This window comes from Chrysoperla carnea, chromosome 4, assembly GCF_905475395.1.
Source record: "Chrysoperla carnea chromosome 4, inChrCarn1.1, whole genome shotgun sequence".
NCBI classification, from domain to species: domain Eukaryota; kingdom Metazoa; phylum Arthropoda; class Insecta; order Neuroptera; family Chrysopidae; genus Chrysoperla; species Chrysoperla carnea.
In genome coordinates this window covers 30,964,510-30,984,473 of record NC_058340.1, presented here as the reverse complement: position 1 = coordinate 30,984,473, position 19,964 = coordinate 30,964,510, and the positions used below count along the sequence as shown (strand labels likewise).

The 19,964-nt window shown below is 28.2% G+C and overlaps 2 protein-coding genes across 2 annotated transcripts in view; both read right to left on the bottom strand.

Moving 5' to 3' along the window:
- LOC123298661 overlaps positions 1-122 on the bottom strand; it is a 164,391-nt gene extending 164,269 nt beyond the window's left edge. The window contains exon 1 of the mRNA XM_044880754.1: positions 92-122. Within this exon, the coding sequence (XP_044736689.1) occupies positions 92-122 (31 nt within the window). The remainder of the gene's footprint in view (positions 1-91) is intronic.
- Positions 123-1,332: 1,210 nt separating this feature from the next.
- LOC123298660 (adenosine deaminase-like protein) lies at positions 1,333-3,322 on the bottom strand. Its single transcript, XM_044880753.1, has 5 exons — positions 3,301-3,322; positions 2,510-2,570; positions 1,763-2,447; positions 1,601-1,701; positions 1,333-1,527 (listed from the first exon to the last, which is right to left on the bottom strand). The coding sequence occupies exons 2-5, from the start codon at positions 2,546-2,548 to the stop codon at positions 1,333-1,335; spliced, it is 1,020 nt and encodes a 339-aa protein (XP_044736688.1). The 5' UTR covers positions 2,549-2,570; positions 3,301-3,322.
- Positions 3,323-19,964: the final 16,642 nt, after the last annotated feature.

Here is a 19,964-nt window from a genome sequence, read left to right as displayed (position 1 = left end):
AGTGTGTATAGCAGAATATTTTCGGTTTATCTTCTTTATTGTGTTCAATATGTATTGAATACGATATTCAATCACGTGCTGAAAGTCATGCAGGATTGTATTGTAATCTCTTTAATAACCATTGTCCAATAGTCTGATGGCCAGAGATCCAACTCAGTAAACCGTCACCAACACCAAAGTTTAAAGTAATAGCTTAAAGTGTCCTCAAAAGGTTATATTTCTTTCAGCATCACTGACATATTAACAATTTATTTTAATTAAAATTGACGTAAAAAAGTTAATATGGCAGGTTTATATCTTTACAAAAACTTCAATGGCGGCTCAATGGAATAACTAGACCATTAAAAGAGTGGACTATGAACGACAACTAAGTTCATGTGTACTTTTGAATAGAACTGTTGTAAATTACTATGGTTTGCTGATATTCATCCGTTTTTTCAACGCCTACTGAAAACTAGTTTAAGCCTGTGGCCGTAGTTATAGTTTTAGCAAACAGGTGTTACATTACAAAATGATTTTCCCAATAGTAATTGTGTAACTAAAAAATAATTAGACCGAATGAGACTCTGAATATAGGTTTTATTTTTTTTTTAATTTTAATCTATTCTACATGAATAGATTGAAATATATGAAACACAAGAGTAATACAATTCGGGCGGAGAAGTTGGTTACATTTTGCTATGAATAGAATATGTTTAATTCTCTGACTTGCGCTTCCACCAATGTGATAAAGCCTTTAAGGTCTACCATAAAGAAGTACTTTAAAATGTAGTACATTCTTTAACTTCAACTAATTAGAAATCACAAATGTTTAAACTTTAAATGAAAGTTAGGAAAATTATAAAAAACTATAGCATCGCATTTGCTACGAATAGTGACATCTATGAATAAGCAGTTTAAGCTTACTTTACATGCTCCGTTATTTAAAGAAAGTGTTCATTTAAAGAAAGGATGAATATTTTTTGAGATATAGCCTAAATCCTGCACGAAAAGCTATTATTTTGGAGCAATTTTGGAAATAACACGAAAAAAATTCATCTAGCTTCAATGGATCCTGCATGGATCAATTTTTTTAATTTTTTTGAAATAAGAAAAGAAAAAGTTAGCCAATACAAAAATAGTTAATTTGATTTTCCTTTCACAAAAACTATGAAGAGTAGAGTGCATAGCTTCCATACAAGAAACGTTTCTGGATATTTTTAAATAATTTGAATCGGAAATACTTTTTGATAATTTAGTTTATATATTATATTTATTAAAAAAAATAGTACAAAATTATTGTTTTAATTATATTTTATTTCTATGATACCACGAAATATTGTAGGAAAAAAATTAATCAAATAGATTTTCTTCTTTCCATTTTCGTAATATTCGATGTAAATCGTCTTTTTCCTTTTCTGTTGCAAATGAATAATCAACTGAATTATTACTTATTTTCCATAATTTTGTTTTATTCAAATTAAATGTTTCAGCTGCATGTTCATACTCTTCAGATAAATTTGTTAGAAAAATACCTTTATCGTCAGTCTAAAAAATAAACATAAAAATTACCTTCATGATTTTTTAGAACGAAATCGTTAAGGTGACTAAAATTTCTTACGCCTAATGTAAAAGGTAAATTATCTGCAATTAATTCTTTAAGATGGCTATTCGCATAACCATCGTATACTTGGCAACACACATTCGATGTTAAACAACATTCTAAAAGAGGAAGAAAATCAAAGAAAATGTTAGGTGAACGCTGCTATTAAAAATAACGTACCAACTGGTATTTGACTTTCACACAATAATTTCCAAGTTGTATCACTACCATCCAATCTAGGATGTATACAAGTTCCATGCCCAATTCTGTCGGGCTTAAATTTCAAAATTTCCATTGTTTCTGTTTCCCTAGGAACTTCTGCAGTATGTATAACGATTCGAAATCCATACTCTCGAGCTTTTTTCAATAATTCAGGTTTCCAGTCCGATGAAATTGGATTTCCACCAATATCAATACCAACAATTAAATTTGGATACTTTTTGTGATATTCCATAGCTAAATCAAAAATTTCATCTTCATCTTTCTTGCTTCGATTGATTGAGATAATTAATTTAACAATAATGGGATATAATGATACTGCTTCATTAACACCAGTGATAATTGCATCTAAATATTCTTTTTTTGTCATTTTATTCGGAATTGAACGTGGAGTTGTTCGTAATTCAAGGTAAATTACGTTATCTTTGGCGAAATCTTCAATTACTTCTTTTGTGGCAATTGTCATAGCTAATGGAGAATTTGTTGCTTTGTAAACTAAATCAAACATAAAAAACCATTCTTGAAGATTTCTATTCGGATTAGGTTGAAATATGAGACCAAATGCATCCATCGGTAAATTGGCTAATTCATATAATTTTTTCAATGTACTTTCCGAAAGAGAGCCATTTAAATGAGCATGTAATTCCTAGAAACATAGAAAAATTATAGAAGCGTTTTATTATCTGTATCATTCTTTTGAATACTTACAATTTTCGGTAATTTGTTGCAGAATGTTTTAATATCCATTTTGAAAACTATGTAACAAAACCTAAAATTATAAATATTTTTAGTATTATCTTTTAGATAATGTTCTTATCTTATAAGGAAAGGCTCATTGAAATGTTTTATTCTTATATCAAAAATAATTGAAGGTAAATCAATTTGGTGTAATTCGCGGGAGTCCATTTAAATATGTAAGTATGTAATTCGATACGGTATCATGAAAATATTAGATTTTTTTTTTAAATTTCGAAATGGCACAAATTATTTTTCTATTGAAATTCGAGACAGCAATGAATAGTTTAAATATTACTAACAAGGTCGATTACCGGAAATTGATAATTAAAAGTGATTCTTCTATAAATTGTATTACAAAATTTAAATATTTTATGAAAATAGTAATTAAGGTAATCATAATAAATCTTATTTGAAAAAAGTTACTCAGTTTTTATCGTAATTACCGATTAAGCTACCGGTATATTTTGCTTTTGTTATATCTTTCTAAAACAACTTATATTGTATCTGGAATAAATTATCATGAATGAAAAACGTAATCAATTTATCTTACGTTCGAAAGAAAAAATAAATAAATTGCTGTTGTTTTCGATTCAAGGAATAATTTATGAAAATATTTTCCGCTTTATTGGTTATTTGTTTTGAGGTTATATCTTATAAGAATTTTATAGCCGTTGAATACATCTCTTACTTATAAAATATTAGAAAAAATCGTAACTGAAAAAAATCAACCATCTATGAGAAAAACCATACATGAAAAATACCTTTTAAAGTTTTCCTTCTGTCTAGCCCGCGCTTTTTCTTTTATTACATATAATCAAAGATACAAACCACTAGTATTCGTATCATTGGTATCACTTCTAGTACACATATATTTTATAGGTGTCCCTAGCTGTTACAGGTTAATAAAGTCCCTTTATAATTTTTGTATTGTTTATGTCGTATGTATATTATCCTATGGTCTATTCTCATAATGCTACTGGTCAAACTATGGAGGGCAGAAGAAAGGAGGACCATCTTGAAAAAAATGTCCAGCATAACTTTGGTTGCGAAATTCCCGTGTGTCCTTGTCTAAAACATAGTAATAAGTATATATATACATGTCATTATTACAAAGACACAGGGGAACTCACTGGCAGTTATCTCTCTCGCTCTACGTATCACATCCAGGTTAGCAGACCCCTGGTGTTCTCTATTAGTATTATCTCTATGCTGGAGCATTAAATAACCGTTCAAGAATTGTCCATAATGTCGCTTGTGTAGCAAAAGAGTGTCTGTTGGGTACTTCTCTATCATTCCCTCAACTTGTTTAGTTCTTAATCCTACTCTTACTACTTTGAGCACTTCTCTTAAAATATACACTTTTAATACAGCAGTGCTATTCTTATTTAATGCTTTTTGACGGACACTTTTTCGTACATTAAGAAAATCCACCTTATCATTACCCTCTGTAGGTCGAACGACTGAACGAAACAAAATGACTGACTGGCTTATATATGCAAATGTAGTAACCACCACTAAGTTCCATTTGGTTCCATGTAATGCATTCAGACATACCCATAATAAAGGTATGGTATGGAGGGTAGAGTTAAGGAGCGACATCTCAAATAGGGGTTAAACTAAAAAAGTGTCCACCAAAAAAGAGCAGCACTATTCTTATTTGCTGCTTTTCGATGGACACTTTTTATATAGATACAGAGATGGTTCTCCTGATCTCTACCCTTCATAAATAAATTGGATTGAAACCATGTATTGCTACTAGAAAATATGAAATACCCTAACAGTTTTCTTTCTATTCATAGTTTTCCACTGTTTCCACTTATTCTACAAAAGCTGAAATGTAAACAAACAATTAGTTATCATTTGGAGCTTCGAGTATATTACCACCAGGTGACACTCATACATATTTTTAGGTTGAGAAAAATAATAGGTAGAAAAATGAAAAGAATTTTATTTAATATATTTCTTCATCAAATACCTGTCGCATTATTTCATATTAGTAATAACATTTGAAATTTCACGAAATCAATAAAGTTTTTTTTACCTAAACAACGTTTTAGTGGCAAGGTTTATTAAAACAATACGACCTAGAAATCTAAAAAATTACAACTTCTTAATAAAAATGCATCTGTTATTGCATAGCTAAAAATAACCAGCCCCAAGAATTTCAAAAACTTTATATGACTAATTTGTTTAAAATTTCAAAGTTCACAGTCTGTCAATCTAACAAATATTATATAAACATATCTATGAAAAGAAAAAATTTCTTTGGTCTGGATGTGAATATTCAGATAAAAAGCATATAACATTCGCAAAATAATGTATATGAAATAATTTAAAATGCAACCTTGTGAAAAACTTTTTCATAGTTTGTTTTAGACAAGAACTTTGCTCAAACATTTGTTTCCAATGACCCATATCTTAGGTCAGCAGACAATTTTAAAATATTTATCACTAGAACACCCACATAATAACAATTTTTTTTGAAAATGTTACCAGATTAGAAATAATTGCTAAATCCAAATTAAATCATTAATGGCATAAAAAAAAATTTGAGATCCACGTTAAATGTCTGCGGAATTTTTTAAAGGATATTCTGCTACTTTTTTGTTTGTTTATGTAATAGACAAGTTATTTTGTTAAGTTTTCTGCATCATTAATTTTATTCGATAAACATAATATTTCAATTGATAACATGTCACATTAATTTTTTTATTCAATATTTTTGTGAAACATAAATCAATATTTAAAATCCGACGCATTTAATCAATAATTATACCATTTACAAAAGGATATCGAAATTCTTGATATAAATGTTTTATTTGATGAAAATCGATACGTGAGCGATATTGTGTTTTACGCCAGTATTCTGGTTTTATCCGTACCAAAAAGCTGCAGTGATCATGTAACATATCTTAGTTGTTTCGTATCAAATATTGGCCGTGGTTACTGGTTAGCTGAGAAAAAAGCGATTGAAGCGGACGAGACTCAAACATAAGACAAAAGTTAATATAAAAAGGGCAAGCCAGATGGTTGGAGATATCGAAAAAAATTATTAGAAAAAGTTACTAAGAATATTTTTTTATACCCATAATTTTTTTTTAAACAGAAAACACCCCTAAATCGGATACCAATGAGAAGTCAATTTCATTTTGCCTAATATTTTGATAAAGTAATTATCACGATTTTAAGAAAATTTCGGATTATTTTTATTAATTTAACCTGCCAAGTGCTGGTAAAGCAAAAAACATTTGTCAAAAATTCCCTAATAATACCTACAGTATAAGCTTTTTTTTTTACTTATATGCCTTTAACTTCCTTGTTTATAACGGGTTTTGTACGATTTTATTGGAAAATTTTGTAAAAACACCCAAATACTATTAAATTAAAATTTTTTTGTATATATTTATCAATTTTTTATGTTGCTCTAAAATTATATTTAATAATAATAATTATTATTATAATCAAATCACGGTAATACGGAATGGTTAAAATTTTGCATAGTTTTATAAATACCTATCAGCTTTACTTTTGTTTTTACTTTACATTACAGAAGAACATCTTTATAAATTTCAATTGAGTGGAAACTTTTATGATAAAACGACAGAACTTTTATGATTGAACGAAAAATATACTCCGGGATTTCACAACCCATATATCGTTCTACTCTATATCAGAAACTTTTTTCCTAATCGCTAAAGAAGATTTTCTTTGTCATTGTCAAAATCGATTTTTAACAAAATCAAAGGCACAAAAAGGCCAAAAAAAATCGAGAAACTTAAAATTTGTTGTAGAATATGATGAAACTGGGTACAATGGAAATTTTGATCCAAAAAGAACCAAAATTTGATCTTTAACGATTAAATTTTTGCAAGAAAAAATTTTATTTTGGAGCGATATGGCAGGAACTTCGAAGTCAAACATCAAGCTACCTTAAGTGTTATATTTGTTGAGCCTCAGTTCCCTTAATTAAGCCACAAACACACATCTGGTTGATTTGGCGAGCGACAAGCCTGTGTTATCGACTGAAAAATTGTCTTCGGGATATTGCTTCCTTGCACACAATTTTAGTTTACATTTCAGAAAGTATTTTCTGGGTAAAAATTACCCCTCAAAATGATTTTTATTCAAATCGGTAGCAAAAAGTTGGTACAATTTTCTTTAAGAAATTTTTGAAAAACAGTATTATGAATACAGGGACTGGAAGTTATTTGCTAATTATTTAAAGTAATTGATTTTGGCTTCCTTACTTTTCGAAAGGAATTTAAAAATCGAAACATTTTAGGTAAAATATACAATTATACTGTATTGAGGTCCATAATAATAAATTTTGCGATTATTAAATACAAAAAAGTATTAGTTAAAAACCAAAAAAAATTATATCATGAAGTTTAATGATGATTCATTAATAACATGCTTTAAAGAATATTGAAAATGAATTGATTTTCAAAAAATTTAACATTGATAAAATAATGATAAATGTCAAAATCCAAAATAAAAAAATACGTAGCGCAGGAGCTGTGTCAGCTAAGAGAATTTCATCCGATTTTTGTACTTTTTGGGCCAATATTACCTTATATACTGAGTTCTATCGAAATTGGAGGTAAGAAAAATTTCTCGATTTTTTACAATTTTTTTAAGGGGTACACCCATTTGAAAAAATTATGAAAAATGCAAACAAATGTTTGTTTCGAAATTTGATGAAACTCGGTGAATGGCGTAATTTTGAAACAAAAAGTATAAAAATCAGGTTAATTTGATGATTGGATGCAGAGTTTCTGTGATATCGAATATTTTGATCGATTTTAGTCCGTATTTCAAAAACTATTCGACCAGTCATCAAATGCACCCGATTATTGTACTTTTTGGGTCAAAATTGCCATATACACTTTTTATCGAAATTTCTCGATTTTTTGCAATTTTTTTAAGTACCCCTTTGAAAAAATCGGGAAAGTATGCTGTATTCCGATGTGATTTATTATCATAATTTTAAATGGTTAAAGTAATAAAAGTTTCGAAAGTGGTAGCTTTATATTACATGAAGAATAAAATGTATACGTATAGTGATGATGGTAATTTATAAATGGAATTACTAATGCTGGTAGTTAAATATTTTAAATGTATTTTACAGAATGTATCAAAAGGATTTACAGGATGTTCATGTATGTTGATTCAATATAATTACCGATATCTCTATAAAATGTTTATATGTAGAAGAAATATTACATATATGCTGACCAAACTCAAAGACCAATGCTCCAGCTATCTATTCCAGCGGTACAGGTTGAATGTTTGTTATATCAGTAAGAAAATGCATATTTGTAATAGAAAATTCACAAAAGAACGAGAGGTGTCGTGGGATATCCGGTAGGAATTATGTTCCTTTCGTTATTAATTACCTTGGTATTATTGAATATCAATTACAATGAAGGAAGGGTAATAAAATTGTATTTAATAACTTTTTTTTCAAGTTTTTGCTAATTAAGTTATGAAAATAGACAACGGTTTTGAAATAGGAAAAAATTTTTAAATAAATTTTTTGATTTTATTTACAGTTTCTTATGAAAAACGACTGTAGAATAGACTTATTGAAAATTATTATTAAAAATTAATTTTTTTTAACCTTTATTGTGGTGCGTTTTCAATTGAATTGAACGATTTCACCCTCATACGATAAGTGGTGTAATGTATTGAGATAGAAAAAGCTATTAAAAGTATCATGTATGAGGAACTGTGACTTATATATAATGCACAAAACATTTTAAATAAATGTAAAAATTTAGTTTCAGTTTGGTTTAAAAACATGTAATTTCTATTTTTTATATAGCAGTGTGAAGCGTTTATGTGTTCTGTATACACAAATATACAAATTAAATAGAGACACGAAGTGGTTACGTATAATTTGAGTCACTAATATATAACAGGAGTGAGGGAATAGGTGACATCGTAGACTGGATATCTAGAGGACCAATGTTCGAGTCCCAGTTTCGTTTCTTTCTATTTGTTTAAATGAAAATACGTAATGTGCATTTTCCATTGAAGTTTACAGTCTCAATCTCATTTGTTAAGTGGTATAATGTGTTGAGATAGTAAAAGCTATTAAAAAGGGACTTTGACTTATATGAAGTACACAAAAAAAATTTGAAATAAATGGTATACAAGTTTCATAATAAAAATATGTTTATTAATTAAATTATTCTGCTAAATTTTTGAAATAAGATAAAATTTCATTTTATGATTAATCATTTTTGATGTTGTCTTCGTAAGATAATGTTCATAATTAGCTAAAGATTCGTACTTATTTATTTATTATTCAAAATTATTATATTAGTTTAATTTTAAAGGATCAAGGATTTGCCTTATGAAAAAGGGATGAAATAAAGATACTGTTTTTATAAGGATTAACTTGTCGTATAAATAAAAAAGTTATAAGTAAATTAAACACTTTTTAACGACTTGAAGTAGTTCAGTAGAAAATACTAAATATATACACCAGTTCCTCCACTCTAATTTATAAGGTGGATTTATTTCGAAAAGACTATTTTTCCAAGGTGGATAAATTTTACAAAAATAGTCAAATGCCACTTTTTTTAACCAAATAAAGCTACCCTATTTGGGTCATTTCTCGTAAAAAAGGTCCATTCTGATTTTTTCGTAAAGTTGACCGTTTTATAGTTATTTTTAGTTTAACGTTTGGAAAATCTCCACAAAAGAACATTTTCAAAGGTGAAAAAAATGTTAAAAATTGAAGTTTTAAGCTTATCAAAATCTTAAAATGATCTTTAAATATATTTTATAAAGTTCTAAGCATAATGCACATAGTAAATTCCAACTATTCCTTTATATTTGTATAGATTAATCTATTGACAATTTTTTAAAGCATAAAAATGCTTCTGATAATAATATTTCATTCTGACCTCCGGACCTACTTTTTATGACTTTTAAAATATATACATGATAAATATACATTTTTAACAGACATACGAGGTTTTCTTTAATTAAAAAAAGGAATTATACATTTTAATTTGAGTGGGAGGAAAAAATTCAAGAAATCTTTAACAATTATTATTAATATTATTTTAAAAGCTTTAATTTTTATGTTTGAACATTTAATAAAAAAAACAGGATTAAAAGCTTGCACATTTATTTCCAATATAATTAACTATTAAAGAAGGTATTAATATTTCCTTTCTAAATATCGTAACGGGTAAACTTTTAACATAAAAGCTCATTACATTAGGTATTATAACTTATTAAAAGTAATCAAAAATTAAATGGAAGCAAATGAAAAAAAATCTATTACGACCCGGAACAAATTTATGTAAAAAATATAAAATGTACACTAAAATTAAAAATAATTGAACTTATTTAGTTTTCATTAATAGCCCAATAGTCCTGCAGCTAAAGGAGTCAGTTGAGTATGCGAAATATGCCTCCACGAGATCTGTAAACTGGCTCATTTGTATACTAACTACTCAATTCGCCCAATCACTTTTTAGTAGATTACTACTATATTTGATTTCTGATCCGCGTAAAAATTAGTGTATGTAATCTTCGTTATTTAAGTGATTTTTAAATTTTTTTCTGCCTAGCTGACTCCTTTTCAAGGTTTTCCATCCAAAAGTTTGAAAAACAATTATTTTCTTACTATCTCTAAGCAGTATATAATTTTGAGATAAAAATGCTTATGAAGCATCTATATAATAAAACGAAAAAATTCATCCAGGAAATTGACGGAGATTGCTTCGGAGATACTTCTCAAATTATGGAATGTTATGAAGATGGATAATGAATATTATTATAAAATAAATAATTATGGTGGAAACGCTGAGAATATTAGTTTTTTTGATAAATAAATATGTTTAATGCAGAGACCTACGCTTCCACCAATTTGAAGGATTAACATGATGGCTGAGTGAATTTTTACATAGCATAGTTTTGATGTTATCGATAGAGAAGTAAGAATGTTTCAAACTTTTAACGTCTATTTTCCATTCCTACTTTTATGATAACATAAAGGCCGTTGCTTCTGTTGTACAAAATGTTTTCAAAATAATGATTCTGTTTTTATGATCGTTCGAATACATTATCATGCAGACAAACTTTATTGAAAATCAAAATTTGATATAGGGGAAGGTTGTGTAGGTGGGATTTCACAGTCTAGAGAGGAGCTACCACAATTTTTATAAAAATTTTTTTAATTCGTGTATTTAAGTAAAATTAAAACATGGAAACATCATTATTAGTGTTGATGATCACCAGTTTTCGATGCTACGAAAAAAATAAGCGTGAAATTTCATTAAAATAACAGAAATAAATATTTATTTTAACGATATATTTTAAAACAAGTGACCCAGTTTATTGGATTATCGAGCAATACATACTGGTTGTTCAAAAAGTTCCAGACTCGCCTGAATTTTATAAAATAATAATTGAAAAAAAAGACAAAAGTTTTGCTCGCACAATCTTATGATGATTTTGGATTTGACTTTATCCATGAAGGCCACTCGGCTTTTTTAAATGAAAACAGTTAGTCTGATTATAAAATTAAATCATTTAAGAATTCCATTTAAATGAATCGTCTTAACGTCACCAATAGTTTGTACGGACGAAATCTTACAACTTTTGTCTTCATTTTTTCAGTCATTTTTTTTTCAGTCATTTTTTTTTCAGCCATTATTTTATAAAATTCAGAGTGGTCTCGAACTTTTTCAACACTCTGTATAAATAAAATATATATAAAAATGAACTTTTTTCTCAGAGTTACGCAAAAATATGCTTGAATTTTTCATGCATTGAGATATTAGTCAGAAAATTGATCGACCTTGCAACCTTGCAAGTATCAAATGCAGAAAGAAAGGTATTTGTGATACTGTAAGCCAAACATGGCCAGAGCTCCAGAAATATTATTGGCACCTGTTACTAGGCACAGCATGGAAGGCAAGCATATTGCACTTTTATGCACATGATCGGATGTGCCTAATAGTGCATCACGCATACTACGGGAGATTTGTCTTGTTACTTAGGCTCTCACCTTGAAAATCCTCGAATCTGAGCTGGTTCATTTTCAAGACTTTCTTCCTGGTTCGAGAAATACAGGTAAGTTACTTATGTCCGGAGTGTGTCCCACTCGGACAGTCAACCTTAACAACGTTCTCATAATATATGAAATATTTTTTTTTGTTTACAACTATCAAAATAATAATTTAAAATGTAATAATACATAAAATATGAATTAATATATATAAGTAAATATTATATGATCGCGTTTAAATCAGTCATAGATGATATGTTAATATGCAACCTTTAACCCTCTTGACGATGCGCGCTTGATCAATTATTATTAAAAATATTGTTTCATATATTTTTACTATAGTTAACATCTCAATAATAAAATATATTATTATTTCTTCAATAAAATTAATTTTAATAATAATTAATAACGTTTTGTTTTTATTTAAAAACTATGTGATCGAGAAAAAAAACACGTTTCTTTATTTAAATTATAAAAAAATATGTGTTAAAAAAATATTTACTAAATAAAGAGTAATTAAAAGTGTCTTTAATTAATTTTGTTTGTGTTTTTGTGTTTTATCACTTTTATGTTTGTAGTTTAAACTAGGTAAGATTAATTTATATTACGCTTTTCTATTAAGAGTCTCCGAACTTAAAGTGAGAAATTTTTTGAAAATTTCGTTGCAAGATGGTATTAATGTGAAAAATATAATTTTCGTTGATTCGAGCACACAAATCAAGTACGATATCATCGATGACATTCTTTATGCATCATTTTAACTAAAAAAATGTTTTTTCCCAATTTTAATTATAGCCATTTGACTGGTGTTAAAATTTTTCTACTTTGTCTCATACACTATTTGTTAAAGGTTAAAGTTCAGACACTCTTAATGGAAAACCCATTATATATAAAATCTTTGATATCATTACATTTTCTTCGTTAATTCGTTAAAAATATTTGCATTAGTCACGTGGAGTAATAGCTTCTGATATTTTTGAAAGCATTGTTTGATTTCTATTTTTAAAAAGTTAAGCTAATTTTATCTAGGGGAAACTTTTTTTTTAATGTTGATTTTGTATATTGCCTGTTTGTTTATCTAAAAAGATTTTAATCAAATTTTAATTTTTATACGTTTAATAATATTTCAAAACTTTTTTTTTTTTAAATATCCTTCAAATTTTTTCGTATATCAAGCACACAATCTATGCTGTTGCATGCGTGATTGAATAGTGATTTTAATTACTTTTTTTTTCAATTTTGGGAAAATTAGAAAAACAGGAAGATTGTGCTTGATTTTTAACCCCCGAACTAAAAAAAAGTGGTGTTATAAGTTTGGCCGCTATGTCCGTGTGTCTGTGTGGTTGTCTGTCTGTGGCATTGTGGTTCCTAAACGGATGAACCGATTTTAATTTTTTTGGTTTCATTTAGTTACAAAAATGTAATGTTTTGTTTTTATACCATGCATATATGTAATATGCATATATTACAGGTATACTAAGTTTAGTCCCAAATTTGTAACGCCTAAAAATATTGATGCTACAAACAAAATTTTGGTATATGCGTTCATAAAATCAACTAAATAGTCCATTACCGGTTGTCCGTCCGTCCGTGGGCACAATAACTCAAACACGAAAAAATATATCAAGCTGAAATTTTTACAGTTCGTAAATGAGCAACATAGGTCAATTGGGTCTCGGGTCCGTAGGTAAATGTAAAAAATGTTCCTTATAAAAAAATTAACAACTTTTGGTTGAAACATTTTTTCGTTAAACATCACTGTTTACCCGTGAGGGCACAAATTAGACGTAAATTGTATAGTATGTATTATATGGGAATATCAGTTATGTATGTGTGACATGTATGTATGTGTAATGTGATAGAGTAATCAACTCTGTCTATGCATGGTATTTCAACAATTAACTCAGTCAATTGTTTGCCTTCACTTGTTTAAAATTATTATGTTATTTTCTCCTAGTCTAACAATATTACTCACATTAAAAAAAATTAATTCAAGAGGTTGAAAATTCATGCATATATCAAACAGAAAAAACAATATGAAAACTTCATGTTTAATGGAAAAAGTTTTCTTCTATTTTTGAGGATGAGTAAATAATAATAATTCTATTTTGAATAAACTTTTATCGTGAAAAGCTTCTATTAGCATTATATTTAATATAAAGATATTTAAAACACTTTTACACATATGGTTTTCGATGTAAATCTTTTAAAATAGTCGTCTCGTGAAAAATATTTTTACTAAGAATAATAATTAAACCATATATTTAATGCTCTTACATGGTGTTTATCTTGTTTGTATGTTTAAAATAGGGTAAAATGATTTTAAACTAAATTTAAATTGTTTAAATTTATATTTTACATTTAATTGAATTTGAATTCAGTGTATATTAACATAAAATTAAAAATTTAATGATATCTCTAACACCAAATCAGGTCTGATCGATTTGTCTGGGGCATGGTAGCCCCAGACAAATGATGGGGGCGGATTTTCGGGCACTCAAACTAAAATATTTAAGGATCCAAATACAAACTTGTCTTTTTTATATCTAATTTGGCTCTTAACAAATTTTTTTACGTAAAATTTCATACCCGGGTATTTTATTTTCAAAGGGCTTGGATTATTTAGTATTGCACCTAGAAACTGGAAACTGAAGAATATCCATTAAGAATCATATTCAAAGGGGAAGATAATTGAATATCCTTAGTATTATGTCCCAATTTTCAAAATAAAGGGGAGTCGACCAATGGTCCAAAAATGGACATCCTGCTTGAAAAATAAAGCATCTTCGTAGTTGAATATCGCCCTCAGTGGATAATCATCAATTTTATGGGAGAGAGGGCCCTCTGGCTATGATAATTTTCGTGCAAGAAAAATTTGTCAGTATTTAAATTCCCTTTCTTAATAAAATAGCTTTGTTTTAGGAAATTGGTTTTTGAAAGTTGTTGAGTGAATTTTATCTATTATGATTAAATACTGATTTTACTAAAGACTGATTTATTAGAGTTAACCAATTAAAAAAATACGGAATATAGTTTATGAAAAACTTATTAATTTCATTCTCTTTTTACCTACCCTCCAGTATATGAAATGTTACATCGAGCATAATAGAGAATATTAAAAAAAACTATATTAATAATAATAATTGTTGTTGGTTGATTTAAGCGTTACAGAAGCGGTTGTTCGTATTCACCATATGTGTATAAAAGCACACACACTAAAAGCTCACTCTGTGTTGTAAAAGCACATACCAATTTTCTCATCCATACACATCCATAAACACATTTTCACAGAGTATGTGTTGTAAATTTCAAGTTTGCTACATACGAAACGATTCGTTCTTGTCATCATTTGTAAACTAACGGTGTTCATACCAACAAGTAGCTAGAACAAAAAGTAAAGCAAACTCTTGCCGTTGATTCGATATGTTGCAGCAACAAATATAAGTTTCGTATCGATATATAATTGAGATATTTAAAAGCTCGTTGTTGATTGAACTAAGAACGATATATTTATTTTATTTTTTTTATTAAATTAAAGTGTTTTATTCAATTGTGTTATTTCGTTTTGTTGTTTGTATTTTTATTATTTCTTGGTAGCCTAATTAAACAATTTGTTTTTAATAATGTTTGACGGATAGAAACTGTTTTTATTTATTAATAAAATAATGTGTTATAATGTGGTTTATGATGATCAAAAATGATGAAATCCTTTTTGGACATTATGTAATTATTTGTTTTGGAAATTCTTGTTCAAAATATATTCAACCCTTATTAAAAGACTTTTTGTAAAACTATTGTTGAAAGTTTCAAACTACTATTATTATAAAAAGCGCTAATAATTTAGTTGGTAATTAATTTAAGGTACGTAAAATATATCATTTACATGTGATCTTCAATCAAGATTCGAATACTTATGTTCCTCGAATTACATACGTCTTGAGATCGTTGTCTCAAGAAATATTTACTTGTTATAAAAAAGCTAAGTTGGGAAGAAGAACCAATAGAAGTGTAACAAAAACTTCACTACAAAATGACCATTTTCACCTAAGTCATTTAGGAACTAAAGCTTTTTCAAGCGATTAAGCTGGCCATGAATTTTGAGAATATGCAGAAATATTTTTATAATTTGCCAATTTGAATTTTTTGTCATACTATTTTTTGGTTTTTCATTTCAAAAAATTAGTTGTGAAAGTGAGTTATCGAAGTTAAAGATAAAAGAGATAATTTAAAGTAAGTACAAGGAAATTTTATGCTATGTCATAATAAATATCCTGATCAAACCAAATGTAGGTAATGTACGCACATTTTATGCTGACTACTAAATCAGAAGTACATCTTTTTTAATCTAATATTTTTTTACCAAATATTAATACCTTAAATTTTCAGTAAAATATCTTCTAAATATAAAAGTAAGCATATTTATAATGTACAAAAGTACGAAAGGAACATAATTCCTACCGGATGTCCCACGATACCACTCTTTCTTATTTTTTAAACTGCGTACAATTCATTTTTAACTTAATATTTATTTTACTATACTGTTTTAAAGAGGCATTTTAGTAGGCTAAAGATTTAATGGCCTGATGAAGAAAAGCTTGTAGCTCAAAATGGTTTAGTAATCCTCTCATCTTGTCTTCAGGTTGGTATTGTAACGACATTATCTTTATGGCGTTTCTATTGAATCTATGCGCATTCGAAATTGCAACTATGTCTATGTTATAGCAAAGTTGTTGTCAATCCTTGCAAGTAAAACCTTTTTAAGGTGTTTAAAGGATGGGTGTCAATAAGAAAAGTGAATTTGATCCTGAGAAATTTCAAGTTCCCATTTTAGTATATAAGTGTTAAATAAAAATTATGCGAGTTAATTCAAAAAGTTCAGTCTAACTGATATAAAATATGGCAAAAATTACACAAAAAATTCGTAATAAACACCATCAAATCACTAGTCTACCGAGTCAAGTATGACTTGCGTTCTAGTCATTTGGTCAACGTCTAGAGTAAATCTGTATGAATTCGATTGGTATAAAGTAAATTTTACTATGAGCGCAATATAAAAAAATTAAGCCAAGTCACAGGGGGAGCTTTGACCTAAAAGACTAAATTATGAATCTTGAAGCCCCTGGGTAATAAAAAACTACTAGAATAATATAAAAATGACCAACTTACCATTTTTTAAATTTTTACTATCAGAAAATCCGCTCTGTTCGCTCATTCGTTTTCTTTACATTTGCAATGTTTGGTTTTTCTAAAGTGAAAATAGGGTATTTATGTTTTTATGAGATTTTTTCAGTTTTTTAACCAAAATTTGATGATTTTTTGGATCGTTTTTAAACTGAAAAGGCCGCTTAAAAGCTCAGTGCTAATCGAGACTATTAAAATCGATCGTATGTTGAAGTTACTGTTTAAAAATTCAATCGTACAAGTTTTGTTTCATACCGTTTTAAACGTGATAATCATAAACGAAATACAATCTCTGGATGCTTTGAAACAAAATACTTTTGTTATTTGAATACACATTTAAACGTTTAAAAAATGATAAAGTAATTCAAAATACTTAAGTGATGAATGGAACCCATATCACTCTAAAATTTGGAGTGGTATATATTCTTAATTTTGTGTTTGAAGTTACCCACCAGATATATTGATATATTATGTTCCCACCAGATATATTGATATGTGTATAGTTCGAAATAATTACTTTCAGACACTATGTACTGTTTTATACTTCGTTATGGTTCGTTAAATTTTAATATGAAATATTTTGAGAAATGAATAGCATATTTAAGATGATTAATTAAATAAAATGCTGAGAAACAATGTCTCGAAGATATTTACTTCCATTTTTAATGCAAACAGAACTTTTGCTTGTATTTGTCGTAATTGATATTCAAACAAAACTTTCTCTTCTTTTCTAACAAACAAGGTACGAGAGTTGAATTACGAAAATTAGAGAAAAATAAATTTTTAAAGAATAAGAAACTATACAAGGTATTCAAATGATAATAATTTGGAATCGCTTATGTTAGGGATGTAAAGAGAACTTGACCTTAAATAAAACGAATAATATATTTGACAAGTGAAATTTATAAAATATAAAAAACCTCCGACAAATGCGATTTATTCCTTGTAAACCGATTTTTGGAAACTTAAAATGCTATAAAATGTTCTCAATCAAGTCGGTTCGAAAGTTTAGGGATTACGACGCCACTGGGTAACACAGAGACGAACAGATAAACATTTTAAACACTCGTTCTTAAATCAATATCAAAGTGATGGTCAAGGACATCAGATGAGATGAAAAGAATGCTTAGAGGGCAATCATTTTTTGGGACAAATTTTTGGAAATATTTTAATTGAAATTGAAATATTTGAGTTGAGTTTGTTCGTTTGAATTGTTGTTTTGAATTACCTAATTATTTTACCATTAGACTTTTCAAAATTATTTGAGCCAGGTTTATTTGACCATTCATTTCCATACGTCATGCCTTTTCCAAACTGAATCGATTTTGAAGATCATCGCTAATTTTTTAGTTTTTTCGAGTACGGAACTCCAAGCCCGCTCTTGAAACATATCTAAGAACACTCTCCGTTAAATTACCTTTCAAATGTAACTAAAAAAATTAAAATCGGTTCTTCCGTTTAGGCGCTACGATGCCACAGACAGACAAACACACAGGCTCACACACATTGCGGTCAAACTAATAACACCCCTTTTTTAGTTGGGGGATTAATAAATAGGCTTTGGGTCAAGTTGTTTTCAGACCAAAATCAAACATTTATTGAAATATATTTATTTTTTCGAGCTTTCCATTTTCCAACCAATATTAACCCATATGGTTTACTCTGTTACCATGTACTATGCGTACAAAATCTCTATAGATATTAAATATGTAAATTTTTAGTATTCTCGAGCGGTTGTTGTTGTGTACAAATGTTTTTTCAAAAGAAAAATAAAAAATAAACATAAGGGTTTACATAAGTATTATATACAAGACGTTTATTTGGTGATATTTATATTGTTTTAGCTATGAAATTGTTTTTACATTTCAACAATTTTGTAAAATAAGATATTTGTTTCTTTAGTATAGTGAGACAGAGAAGTGTGCGATTTTGTAACCAATTTGTATTTTACCATCTTAAAATTATATAATTATATTTCTAAGCAGATTGTATTTTAACTTAATTCAGTAAGTTATGAATTAATTGAATCTAATAATATTCGAATTTTTTGTGAATTTACTTTAAAAGAAGTGGCAGAGGAGAGAAAGAGAAACTGTTCCAGGATAACATCACCAAGAGTTCTAGAACTAATAAACTCCTTATCGTGCGTTCGGCGGATGCGGGCTTGAAAAAAGATAGTGACCAATGCCGCCCTACCGACACTTTTTTAAGGTTTACTTTCTTGAAATATGAATGCTATTCTCAATTGGAGATGGTATAGAGGCTACGGTGCCCGCTTTTTATGCACAAGATCGTCAGGAAGAAACCCGCATCCTCGTGAATAGATATTTTTAAATTTTGTATGTAAGTTGTAACAGTATTTCAAAGTCTCACACATTTCTGCTCATCCTGTATGAGATTTTATAATGTTGGTTTTATATAATCATCAAATAGTGCGTGCTTACCCTTTCACTGTTCCTTAATCTTTGTTACTTGGCTAGCTTACAAATGATATATACGGTGGGTCATTTTAATCCATTCACCTATGTATGTTCCCAGGAAGGCTCTCAATAAAAACAATAAAAAGATATTATAAATATAACTTACTATTAAAGAGGTTGTCGAGCTTAAGAAGGCTAAAGGATATTCTAAATATAACTAACTATTAAAGAAAGAACAAAAATTTAAATTTTTTTAAAAAAAAAATCTCAACTTTGGGTTGAAACAATTTCATGTACCGTAAGCCCGAAACAATGTGAAAAGTTTGAAAATCCTTTACTTATCTACTAAATGATTTTTTTCGGAGCGATGATGTACCTAATCATCTTCTTGATTGCTGACCATTTATTCTGATACACTTTGTAAATATAATGTACCTAATAAACTTTTCTCAAAAACCATGTCATTATAAAAGAAGAAAATTACATATTTGCTGTTGAAAATATAAGATTTATCTAGGAATCATGTATGATAAGAGTATGATATAACAATTTTTCACATGACTAATGATTTAAACATTTGTTTCTACCACTTGTTTCTCTGAAGGTGGAGTGTTGAATTTGTCTGGATTATATTTGGATATATAAGGTACATACTTGACATATGAATGGAGTAGCTTAAATCCATCTTCAATTTACTATATTACATCTTCTTTATTCTTTTTAAAAATTCCATGATTCACTCGTTATTTTCAGGCTTACCGTGCTGGCTACGGAAGAAAAATTGACTCACGCT